This window comes from Paroedura picta, chromosome 1 (genome assembly GCF_049243985.1).
Source record: "Paroedura picta isolate Pp20150507F chromosome 1, Ppicta_v3.0, whole genome shotgun sequence".
NCBI lineage: Eukaryota > Metazoa > Chordata > Lepidosauria > Squamata > Gekkonidae > Paroedura > Paroedura picta.
In genome coordinates this window covers 106590768-106604406 of record NC_135369.1, presented here as the reverse complement: position 1 = coordinate 106604406, position 13639 = coordinate 106590768, and the positions used below count along the sequence as shown (strand labels likewise).

The 13639-nt window shown below is 41.4% G+C and overlaps 1 protein-coding gene across 7 annotated transcripts in view; it reads right to left on the bottom strand.

Annotated features, from left to right (window-relative positions):
• Nucleotides 1-13639, bottom strand: part of NHSL1 (NHS like 1) — a 194951-nt gene that overhangs the window by 40336 nt on the left and 140976 nt on the right. For all 7 annotated transcript variants that reach the window (XM_077351415.1, XM_077351433.1, XM_077351425.1 and 4 more), the window contains exon 2: nt 13446-13598. In XM_077351415.1, coding sequence (XP_077207530.1) covers nt 13446-13598 — 153 coding nt within the window. The remainder of the gene's footprint in view (nt 1-13445; nt 13599-13639) is intronic.

The following is a 13639-nucleotide window of genomic DNA, read 5'->3' as shown; positions in this document are numbered from 1 at the left end:
TTTTGTAAACCTCTAGCATGTCACATCTCAGTTGTTTCTCCAAGCTAAAGTTCCCTAACCCCTTTAACATTTCTTCATCAGGAAGTTTCTTGATCATTAACACTTTCCTTCCCTACTAAAGAGATGAAAGAACTCAAAGGAATCAGTTGGGCAATTTAAAAATCTACAGTTTTATTCCAGGAGTACTTTCAAGTTGTCAACCAAGTGTGTTCTGGAAGCTTCTCAGTATTAAGTAGCTGTCGAGAACGACTAGTTTGGGCAGCGCGGGGGGTCCGGAGAAGGAGCGTGAGGACAGGAGCGGAAACCTAAGAAAGGAAGATACAGAGGAAGAGATCCCGACAGACCCTCTTTGGATATGAAACTTACATAAAGTGATGTGGGGAATCAGTTCGCCGGGGGTGGGGGAAACAGTAGCATGTGGGCAGTCAGTACAAGCGGGGAGAGCAAGGGAGAAACCCAGGGCGGGGCGGTGGCGGAGAGACGCGGAGTTCTGGAACGGCGAGGTGCGCCTGAGAAGCCCAGAGGGTGGAGACAGGGGCTAGAGAGGCTACTTAAGGAAGCGTCAATGAGGAGTCGGGGTTGGTGGTGTAGTGAAGGAACTACCCTGAACCCAGGAGCGGGAGAGAGAGTACCGACTCCATTCTGAGACACTGTTTCCTACAGATAAAGCCTTCTAGTCCTGGGTCTCCCTCACCGAACAACGTGGCGGACCCGAAGCATCGCAAAGACCCTGCGGACCCTGACAGTAGCCTAAATTTAAAATTGATTATGGCTTCCTAGATCAGCATAGAAACTTTCGGAAAACACACAACTGAAGTTTTATGAGTGAAGGCAAGGGTTATCCACTGACCCAGTGGTTCTCAACCTTCCTAATGCCGTGATTCTTTAATACAGTTCCTCATGTTGTGGTGACCCCCAACCATAAAATTATGCAAGTGTTCTTTCACAGAAATTAAACCAAAACCGAGCAATGGCGTGAAGATCCATTGTTCATGGTTGTATATAAATTGTTTTTTTCCGGGGTTTCTCAGTTCAGTTCTGCCTCTTGTCCCACAATGCCAATCTTGGTCTTTTCCACTGCTCCAGACAGATGAACACTCAATCTACTCCGCAAGGCTGTTGTGTGGATGCCCCCCCCCGGCTAAGCTGCTTGCCCTGCTGCGACCCCTGTAAAAGGGTCATTCAACCCCCAGTGGGGTCCTGACCCCAGGTTGAGAACCACTGCATTAACTAGTATAGCACACTCATTCTCCTTTTATCTAAGAGTGCATAAAGTGTGTCTTATCTGAAGGAGAAAGATACATGAGTAAAACCAGACTGGAGTTTTATAAATGGAGTGCGGCAGCCAGGGAATACAGAATGAATGACAGTCTCTTCTCCCTCCCTCCAGGTTACTGCCATTTGCCTTCAATGTTGTGATGATGTTATATTAAGAAACAGGGGGGGGGAGAGAGAGATGATAAAGCAAAACTGCAAAGCACTCTTTAAAAAAAAGCCTTCAATTACACATCATCTTTGCCCTTGTGGTAACAGATCTACATGTCAGTGAAAGTCATATGTTGTATTAACAGAACACTATGGCTATTTTTAGAAAGAAACTTCTAATTGGCAAACATGTACAAGTTCTAACAACAGGCTGTTGCTATTAAGCATGTGAAGGGATAAACTATCTAGAAAGAAGATGTTACATTATTTCCCAAAAGACATTTAGCCCAGGAAAATTACCTAATTTGTTTCTCCTGCCTTCTGTAACTATTTGAAAATATTTTAAATGGAGCACTCATCTCAATTTGTAGGCAACCCACGTCATGGTATGGTTTAATAAACAACACACAAGCATATAAATTCATAAACTCTTATTGGGAAAGAAATGAATTTTTTAAAGTTAATTTTGTTGATGTTTTCTGAAGCAAATATTACTTTTTCCAACACGTGTGGCAATTTTCCCAGTTCTCTACCTATAACTTTAGCAATTGTATGGGAATCTTAATGCCTGCTGGACTCTCATTCCTCCTCTCTAGATTTGTGCCATTTTTATATCTGAAGCTACGGTGGGCTCCCTAAGCACTTTCCCACTCTGAGATAAATTTTCCCTCCAAAAATAAATTATTGTTCCCTCACTGACTGAGCTGACCTTGTAGCATGTTTTCTCTATTGTAAAAAGATAAAAGTGACTGTCATTGACAATAGATTTGGCTTTAACTCAGTCCTGGAACCATTTAAAACCTCTGTTTTAAAACCTTTTAAGAATGACACTGAAACAATGAAAGTACCACCAAAATAAAACATATTATTTATCATTCTGGATATTCTATCAATAGATGGAATGAGGAGATAAAGCTTTGATATGAGAAACAGTTGTACAATGTGTAGAATAGGAATTATAGGCTTTAGAAAGGTATATAAACTTCGTTCTTAGTTTATGAGTTCTCAACAGATCTTTTGAGTTCCTCTGAACTCCCCTGGTTTTCAAGATAGATACCTTCTTCCCTCCCCCCCTCCCCAAAAAATTGGTTTTTGGATTCATTAGTATGTGGGAATCCTGAATTTTTTTGGCCCATTTTATTGTATAGGGACCATTAAGGTCAATTGATGGCAAACTAAACACTTCTCTTACAGCAAGATAGCAATATGGACATGATTAACAGCTGGGAGGTTTTCCCAGTCCCATTTATTTTCCCAGATAAAGAAGATATTAAGAGAGATAAACCATGTACACTTCTGATACCTGTTTTCCACCTGGCAAGCAAGAAACTGACATTTTTGACACTTCACTGACATGTAGACTAGTGCCAATGTGGCAGCAGTGCAAACCCAACCGAACTAACCAATGTCACACCGGATAAAAATATACATAGTGGGAAATATCCTTCACCTAGACCGTTTACACACTGGGAACTTCACTGCCCCAGTTCCCGTTCAGGAGCAAAAATCGGGGACAGATGATGTGCATTGGGCCAAATGTTCCCCCTTGTGGGTGCAGGAAGAGATGGGGCAACCTTCCATGACTAAAACACCAGCCTGCAACCCGGCATGAAACCTCCAGGGCATAAACGGTCCTATAGAGTATTTGAATATTCAGGGAGCAATTTGACTCAGAGGCTTATTTCCTGGAAAGTTTTCTTAGAATTGCATCTTTAATCTGATTGTTGTGCATGGGTGTTCATGCTTCACTCATTCCTTTGATCAATGGGGGGAAATGACAAGGAATCAAAAGGGTTATTGCAATTGCAGTATCATCATGGGCATTTGGACACTCAAAGGTGCAGGAAGTCTCCAATTGAGCTAAACAGGACATAGGAGGAGATTATTTGAAAAAAAAAATCAGTTCCTGATCTAACTATTCTATACACATTTCTGATGCCCCTTGCAGGATATTCTTCAAATGTTTTTGAATCACACATGCTTTTTGAATCACACATAGTTATCTTGCACATTCCAACACATAGCACTACAAGCAATAGATTCAGTATATACAACAGGCAGTTAAAAAGTGATTCAGCTGTACAATTAGCTCCCCACAGATGTAGCTATAGTTATTAGGTAAAGGTAAAGGTAAAGGTATCCCCTGTGCAAGCACTGAGTCATGTCTGACCCTTGGGGTGACGCCCTCCAACGTTTTCATGGCAGACTCAATACGGGGTGGTTTGCCAGTGCCTTCCCCAGTCATGACCGTTTACCCCCCAGCAGCAAGCTGGGTACTCATTTTACCGACCTCGGAAGGATGGAAGGCTGAGTCAACCTTGAGCCGGCTGCTGGGATCGAACTCCCAACCTCATGAGCAAAGCTTTCAGGCGGCTGCCTTACCACTCTGCGCCACAAGAGGCTCTAATAGTTATTAGTTAATTAATTAATTGAGTAGCTTTAAAAAAGAATTAGATTCATGGAAGCTAGGCTTTTTAACTATGAGGAAAGTTAATTTTATTTAATTAACATCAATGCTACTAGGGCTTTAGCTAGTATGCTGTTTGTTGGCCTTCGAAGACAATTGGATGACAACTGTGCGCAACATAAAGCTGGGCTCAATGGCCCATAGATTTCATCTAGCAAAGCCCCCTTTAAGTTCTAATGAAGAAAAGAAATGGGAACTGATGTCATTTTTATGTGATCACTGGAAGTTCTGTAAGATCAGCTGAAACATTCCTATTGATTCAGCATCCTACCTCTGACATTTGACTAGATTCAGGAATTTACAAGAAAGCGTATTAACTGGATTTCTATGCTAGAAATAGAGCCTCTTGTAGCGCAGAGTGGTAAGGCAGCAGACATGCAGTCTGAAAACTCTGCCCATGAGGCTGGGAGTTCAATCCCAGCAGCTACCTCAAGGTCGACTCAGCCTTCCATCCTTCTGAGGTCGGTAACATGAGTACCTAGCTTGCTGGGGGGTAAACGGTAATGACTGGGGAAGGCACTGGCAAACCACCCCGTATTGAGTCTGCCATGAAAACGCTAGAGGGCGTCACCCCAAGGGTCAGACATGACTCGGTGCTTGCACAGGGGATACCTTTACCTTTACCTTATGCTAGAAATACTTGAAGTATAAGTTACCTTCTCCACATCACACTCAGAACATAGATAAAGGAAATGAGTTAAGCTACTTCATTTTTTAAAGTGTTGAAATGAGGGTTCTTGTACATCTATAAAACAGAATTCATGACATCCAGGACTAAACAGTCAGCTGACTTAACTATAAGGGAATACAGGATCCAGTGTGGGGCTGTGTAAATTTAAAGAAGTTTTATTGACAACCTCCAGCACCTTTGTACTTTCATCTCTGTCACAACTGCCACTTTTGGAAGAATTAACCTTTTGTGGCTCTGAAAGGATTGATCGAGAACAGCTGTTTAAACACAATAGCCAGACTCTGTGTGTATGTATGTGCCCTAAGTCCCTTCTTAATTTTTCCTGGACATTAAGCACTGTGAACAGAATGGCTGGGGGAAGCTTAACCAAAAGAGTCTATCAGAATTAAGATCCAATTTTTAAAGGGTTTATTCAAACCACATACAGTTAGGCAACTGAGCAGAACTGGGGGAGAGAAACACAGAAGTCAGAAACAAAATAAATGCAGAGTTTCTGGCTAAACTCACAAGGAATCAGTTTTCACACCTCCTCTGTGTAGTGCATCATGCATTTCAAGTTTTGCTGTTGAAAGCTGACAGAACCCAACATCTTACTTGTTTCTATTTCAAGTGTTCAAGGGAAGCAAACATTTAATCCTTATCAATCCAAAATAGGGAGCTTAGTTATACGTACCCTCCAAAAGTATCCAGACCAATAAACTATTTCCCCAGGATATTTTAAGTATTGCACTCAGCTCTTTGGGGGATTGGGCAGAAGTAGGAATACTGGATTGGTTTTAAAGAACTACTGGGCATCAGAAGTATCAAATGGGGAGGAAATTATGCCAAAATGGACCATCCAGTATAGGTAGATTTTATCTGTGGTTTTCCCCTTGTCAGGTTACTTTGACTAAAGGCTACGCTGCAAATCCTTAAGGCTTACATCACTTGTCCTGTCTCAGGAAATGGAGCTTTGGTCAAGTAAAACTCCCATAGCATAGACATGTCTTGCAGCTAAACAGCCAAAGAATTGTCCATTCATGTCAATAACATCTTCTGCAACATTTATAGGATATCAACAACTTTACTTCACAGCAAAACACCCCAACACCTTAAAAAAGAGAAAAGCTACAGTAAATGCCACATAGGAATTGCCGTTGTTGCATTCCCTTCTGAAGGTGGTAAAATCTGGGGCGGGGGGGGGGAATATGAAATGGCCAGCTTCACTGAATTCAGGGCGTGACCCAGTTTTAATGAGAGAGAGAGGGAGAGAGTCTGCTAGGCAAGTGAGTTGCTTGACATGGAAAACAAAATCATGTGTAAAGAGGATTCTAATACATTCTGATATGGGTCCCAGTTCAGTTTCATTGTCTAAATAAGGCAAGCATGAACCAACAAATTGTACAACACGGCATTTAACTAGAAAGAGGAGTTATTTCTGCAGACAAACATTTCTGTATTATAATCAGAAACCGATCAGTCATACAGACCAGTGGTCCCCAACCTGCGGGCCCCGGCCCGGTGCCGGGCCGCGAAGGCCAAGGCGCCGGGCCGCAGTTCCCTCTCCCCGCCCCCCCCGCAGTAAAAAACTTCCCAGGCCGCAAACTTGTGACCCGGGAAGCTTCTTACTGCGGGGGGGAGGGAATCAGGGCCGCGCCCGTGCATTGCGCATGCGTGGCCGAAATCATGCATGTGCAGCACTTTCGCGCATGCGTGCATGCGTGAAAGTGCCGCACATGCGCGATTGCGGCCGCGCTTGGCGCATGTGCACGGGCGCGGCCGCACATGCGCGATGCGTGGGCGGGGCAGTTGCCCTGCCAATCCCCAGCCTAAAAAAGGTTGGGGACCACTGATACAGACTACTCTATGGCAAGCTTAGTTTGTTCACAAAGATGTTGCACAGAAACACCACTACAGGTCTTGGGCCATTGCTGAAAAGAATAATCCAAGCAGAATACAGAGCAGGTTCATGAACTTTACCCACAATACAGTTGAGTTCGGTTTTGAAAAGAATACTCCCCCTGACTTTTTATTTGTTTGTTTGTTTTTTACTGAGTCAGGAACTCTAACATATGTACTGCCAAAACAGCTTAACTTAAATATGTTTGGTTTAACAGAATCTAGCTGATTTGGCTAATGCTAGTCTAACAGCAACTACTCCCCTTCTATCATTAAATCCCCTAAACAACAGAAGGCTGATTATCCACACAACTCTATTTTATGGTCACATTTAATAGGGATAACACAACCATATGTACAGCAAACCAACCATGATTCAAAGGAGCAAAGCACACATTTAGAAACCAAATATGCACTTAGAGTGTTTTTCTTTGGGGGGGGGAGATCATAACTAAAATGTTAAGCTATTACTCATTTCCTAAGGTAGTCTGTATTTGTTAAAATATTGAATTTAGGGGAAGCTCAGAACATGCATCTCAATAGGTCTCTGTATCATCATTACAGTTCCTGATATGTAACAATTTTAAAATTACAATCAAAGAGAAAGATTCCTAACCATTTTAATTGTCCAAGTTGAAGGTTTGCTTTACAGCAAAGATATGAAGATATGCTTTACAGATGTTAGAGAAAGTAGATGATCACCCCCCCCCCCCACCAAACATTGCTGAGATTTGCGTGAAGAGATATTTGTTCACCTCCTGTTGGTCAATTAACTCCTTTTTTCAAATTATGCTGTGTGGAAAGACTTTGAAATTCTGGCCTCCCTGCTCAAAATATCAGCCAAGCTTTTACTGTACTTGACATCTGCACTGCAGTTTTAAATTAATCTGGTTTTAAAACAATGCTTTATTATTATTTAATTTTATTTAGATTTTTATACTGCCCTTCCATATGGCTCTGGGTGGTTCACATAAAACGTCATGGGGTAATTACATAGAACATCATAACTAATATTACAATCATAACATATAACATCAACTAGAATATTTCAACAGAAACACTGTTTGACAGAAACAGTAACTTTAACAGAACCCTTAGGTAGTTCAGATTCAGTCATGTAAGGAGGATGTCGAGGGGGGGATCAGCAGATGATGTTAGGTCGGTTGCCCTCAAGCAAATGCCTTTTATATATGTTGTTACCCACCCTCATCCTCCTTATTTTTTACTTAATCTTTTTATCTTATAAAAATACACAGAAAGATAAAGAATAGATGTTAATTACAATATATCTCCAACCCTTGACCCCCCATAGTCCCTTCTTCTGCTCCGAGCTTCATTTGGTGAGATAATCCAGATAGAAGCTCCACTGCTCTTGAAAGTCTTCCATTGATATTTCTCCTCCTTCTTATTGACAGGCTTTTCCTGTCTAGCTCAGTGGTATTAGAATCGAGCAAGTATACTGTGGAGTGTGCTTTTGAAAATGAGAGACACAACAAAGTCTCTTTATGAAGTGCCTTACAGTTTAAAAAATAAGTTACATTGCCATCGGTGCTAAGTAAACCTTCAAACTTCTCCACTTCCCAACTCAGAGACAATATTAGAACAGAGTGTGGCTCAGTCACACTACATAGATTTTAATAGATTATATCGCCATAGGTGGGGAAATGGATTTATTGTTCTTAAATCTTGTTGTTTACCTCAATGGCAGCTTACAACAATGTTAAAATGCTAGTTAAAAAAGCCTGCTGCAGTCAGGAATGCAGCAGGCGCTAGTGGGGTAGTGGAGGGGAGAGACAGATAGACAGATAGACAGATAGACAGATAGACAGATAGACAGATAGACAGGAAGGAAGGAAGGAAGGAAGGAAGGAAGGAAGGAAGGAAGGAAGGAAGGAAGGAAGGAAGGAAGGAAGGAAGGAAGACGGAAAGGGAGGGAAGGAGGGCACCCTTGCTCTCCCCCCTCCCCATCTCCCCAAAGTCCCCGCAGCGTGGCTGGGGCAGAGCAGACTGAAGATGAGCCGGGGACAGATCCACATATGTACTGTTTTTGCCTCAGAGTAACATATAATAAGTTACCATTTTTCTCGTTATTTCACTAACTTTTCCTCTCTATGTTGAATAACATATTTTGATAATTAGGAATATCAAAACTTCTATCCTATGTCTGGTTCTGTTTTTGAAAATAAGTCGTATAAATTAAAGGGCGCTCCCATTCCTTCCCTCAGGTTCCTGGGCTGAGCAACCAGCTTAAATATTATAGATAGTGTGACAAGGTGGAACAGCCAGAGTTGTTTAGGAAAGAAGAAAACAGACAACTAGGCAGCTCAGTCACAAAAGGGGAAGAAAAGTGGAGGAAAAATCTTGTATTTGAGGGTGGGAAGTGTTCAGAGGAGGCATGTGAGGAAATAAATTTGCTCCTTTAGAATTTAGTTAAGCTCTAAGTTTGGCATCAAAGAACTCTTGTCCTGTGTACTTCTGTGACTATCAGTATTGCTGAGATCCATTTTTCAATACACAAATCAGGAAACTTTGTAGAGTGAACAATCACAGCTTGCTGTCCTGTGACATCAAAGCATTATTTTTGGCCACATAACTGGAAGCATCATCACAGAGTTGCCAGCTGTTCCAGGATTCACTCAAAACTTTATGGTAAAGCCATAAAGTTCCAGATGAATGCTAGAACATCCAGCAATTGGATGACATCACTTCTATGTGGTCAGAAATATCGCATGATATTGCGGGATGTTGTTCTGGTCCCTGTATTCTTTCTCTGCCTCTCACTAAAGCGAGGGCAGGTAGCAAGGGATAGAGGTTGATGTTCTATTAACTTGAAAATGGCAACCCTACTTCAGAAAGATCTTTAAACACACTAGATTCAAATGAGTAGCCATGTTGGTCTGAAGTAGCACAATAAAATCAGAGTCCAGTAGCACCTTTAAGACCAACAAAGATTTATTCAGTGCATGAGCTTTTGAGTGCAAGCACTCTTCCTCAGACTAAGACTTAAAAAACACTGACACTTACACAATTTATTGCCAAACTTATTTTAACTGAAGCTGAAATGTGCACATTTGTACCAGGCATGTGCAAATGCAGAAAAATGTTGACCGTTTGGGGTGTTTCAAAGATTGCAATTCAGAGCCAGACATAGGATAGAAAGCCTTTTCTTTCAACTAGCAAAATGCAGAGATAAGTAGGCATGACTGAAGCAATCATGCTTTATCACCCTTAAGTGTACTAAGATTACATCCCCGTAGAAATCCAAATTAGCCCCAGACAAATGGAGATAATCATGCTGAGCACTCCCGAGTGACACGCTGTTAACAAATATCATTTGCAATGGCTGTTTCAACTTCATGCTACTGGAAAGCCTCTGCAGTTCTTGAATCATGCTGATAGTGGGTTTCAGCTACTTTGCTTAAATTCTCTGGTTACAAGAATGAAGATTGAGAATGAGATAAAGGAAGTGTTTAAATGTGCTAATATATTGTACTTTCAGCTGGGATTCCTAAACTAAAGTGTTATCCTCTGTAATCTCTGAACCATTTATTTTAAGAGTTTAAAACAGGCATCTCTAATGCTATAAAAGAAAGTGTCACATAACCGTCGATTTCTGAAACAAAGCTACATACATTTATAGCAACTGACCTTAGATATTGGATAGAAATGGAGGACTACCTTGAGCTGAAAGACTCTCTGAAAATAATACACATAGAAAGCTGGTACAATTTCTCTTGCTCTTTCAGGCAATATTTCAGCACATATCACGTATTAAAATAATGTTATAATATTAGCCCATATTTAAAGAGCATATTAATAAAATATTTTGCCGTGTTTTGGACATGGTTCGTACAGTCCTTTTCTGCTCACTCAGACTTCTCTAATCACTGTCCTCAAACATGTACTTCAGTGAACATCCATTAACACCCACTCAGGGTGACTGTCCTGCCCCTGAGTGCCTTCTCCTCCAACCGGCTTGCCTGTCTGTCCGGTGGCCAGCCAATCACCTTCCATCCCCCACCCCTGACCACCCCCCTCCTCCTTCCACTTCCCTGTGAGGCTTGGAGGCTGCAGTTCCCTGCCATGTGAAAGCTGCCCCTGCCAGTGAGTTCCTAACAGCTGCCTGCAGCCTTTCCAGGTCCTGGAGGGAGGAGGAGGCCATCCACAGAGTTCTTCCACTCCACTAAACTAACACCTGTTGTATTCCTGAATGCAACAGGCTCGGCCCCTAGTAGGAGGGATATAAACTCCTTTAGAGCTCCTTTAAACCTTGTCCTGCCTTTTTCACCAGATGAATTGGATCCAACCCGTTGAACTGTAAACTTCAACAGGTTCTATAATTACTTTGAGAATTGTACCTCAAGAATTACTACCTCTGCTCCTTCTGTATTAGAAGGCTGCTTGAGAAGAGTAGAAATGCATTCCACAAAAGGAGAATCCTGAATCTTTTTCATTTTTTGTAAAATATGACACTTCATGCCTCATTTTGTTTTTCAGTAGGACAAAACTAGAGACTATAAAGTGGGGGAGGGGGGCATACTTGGCATAGAATGTTCAGTCTCATTTCAAAGTTTATTAAGAACAGAAAAGGTACAAGAAAAAGGAGCATGGGGGATCTAATTTTGGATTAATGCACGATTATGTCTCCTGCCCAATGGTGTGAGCAAAAGAAAAATAAGCTAGTATTCACTGCCAAATTTCTACTATCTTACTGATGCTTTTGAGGGGTTTTAGAAGAAGGATGGGAAAAGGAGTTTGCACTGTATCAAAGCCTCCAAGATCAGGTGGGGCATTACCTCACTTGGGAAATGATCTGCAAAAAGGCTTTACTAGTATGGGCAGTCAAATATCAATCCCCTTGGCACTAGAGCATACATAGATTCCAGCTGCCTGCAATACTTTGCCTGTCAGAAAGAATGCTTATCTTTGCTTCTGATTGCGTAGTGCCTAGCAGTGGCATCTGCGTTTGGCCTCTTAGCTCCAAGACCCCTCACCGGCTGCTACTGCTCTGAGTCTAGCACAGGAATGGACAAAGTGTGGCTCTCTAGATGTCCATGGACTACATGGCCATGCTGGCAAGGACTCATGGTAATTGTAGTCTATGGATATCTGGAGAGCCAAACTTTGGTCACTGCTGGTCTAGCACCTGAAACCCACCTCACTTCAAATGTGAAGTTATAAATCCACTAATTCATTATTCCTTATGTACAGATTAGCATGTAATGAACACAAATGGTAATCTTTTCTAGTTTCAAGCTCTCTAGTGTGGAGTTACACTAAATCCTGAAGCTTGCACTCTCTATGTGTTTCAGCAGATTCCATCTATCATAATGGAATGCACAATTGTTATGCATAAATGAGATTCTCTCTGGTTTTCCACACAGTTCTTCAGAGAAGCACTTGAAAGATGGAAAGCTGCCAAGCCCCAACAACAGATGGACTGTGAATGGATTCAAGAAATTAAAAACAGAATATAAAGGGATATAACTACCAGCTTGTCTGCTAAAACAAAAACAATGAAAAATCTTGATTTTATTTCCTGACATGGAAGGATAAAGCAGACAGCTTTTTAAAAACTTTGTTGAATTCCAATATTTCAAATTAGCAGAAAGCTTGCAATTTCAGCACTGTAAACCTGAATCTAAAACTGTTGTTCATATTCCATTACTTAGCAGACCTATAATTGTACATATAATCACAATTAATGCAGTAATCCTCTCAGTTGAAGTAATCACCAGTGGGGATGACCCCATTTGTTTATCTACATATTGATCAAATGGAAATACTTAAAAAATAAAAGCTTGGAAAAAATAAACCATGTAGGGAAGGTCCAAATCATTTTGCATGTCTGTTTTATCAGATGCCTTTGGCAATTAATTCAAACATTTAAAGATTTGTTGATTTAAGCTGCTTCTGAAAGAGGCGGCAAAATAGGAAAACTCTGTGGGCAACAGTAGGAAAGCATTTCTGGTAATGTTGCTCCACTCACAATACTATGGATCCAGCTCACAGAGTTTTGAAAAGGACACAGCAGACAGGAAAGTCTTAGGTGTTTTATTGGGTTTGTTTATGTATTTAGGTATACAGAGTGTGTGTGTGTGTGTGTGTGTGTACTTTGTCCGCATGCCAACAAGGGGCTCTGACTGCTAGTCAGTTGGAGGGAGAGAGAAAAATGGGCAGAGCTCTTTAACTGTGTTTGGTAGCTTCACTGGTCCAAAATGTGGCAGTAAGGCAATGGATAGCGATAGGTTCAGGGACTGTATCATTCCTGTGCTGAAAGATCTACACCGGCTAGTCATCTGTTTCAGGGCACAATTCCAGGTACTGATTCCCACCCTTTAGGCCCTAAATGACTTGAAATCAGTGTATGTGAAGGACCACCTTCTCTTGCACTTTTCAGTCTATAGTTAAGATTGTCTCTGCAAGGCCTGCTTGTTGCACCCCTGTCTTCAGTGATGAGGTATGTAGCTACAACAGACAGAGATTTTTCTGTGGTGGCAGCTTGTCTTTGAAGCTTTAGTGCCAAACTTCCTTTTTTTTTTTTAGGTGCAAGGCCAAAACATTCCTTTTTACCCAGGCTTTAACTGGGCTGCTCGTCTTTATAGTGCTTCTTGTCTGAGGAAAGTTTTATGAATACTCAGTTTTGCCTTCAGAATGGTGTTAAGATGCTTTAATGTTCGGGTTTCATGAAGTGTTTTTATATTACTGGTTTTATTTATTTATTGGTCTTACTTTTAGAGCTGCCTCTGAAGAGGTGGCATATAAGACATAAAATATATAAATGATAGGTAAAGGTAAAGGTATCCCCCTGTGCAAGCAACGAGTCATGTCTGACCCTTCGGGTGATGCCCTCCAGCGTTTTCTTGGCAGAATACAATTTGAAGTACATTAAAACAGTAGCAACATAATTAAAACAATTAAAACCTAAAACTAGGATTAAAATCTCGACTACCAAATGGCATAATGTTGCTGGTCACACCCTACCTCTTAGTACTGATTTCAGATTCAGCTTGGCTTGACGGTGCAGATCTTCCACGCATGCTGGCCTTGAGGAGGGTAGAAATACATTCTCCTGCTGATGCCAGGGGGCAGTGTAATGAACTGTCCATCTACTCTCTTCATCTAGATTGGAGACAGCTGTAAAATAGAAAGGCAGAGATGTAATGTTTGTTGCAACA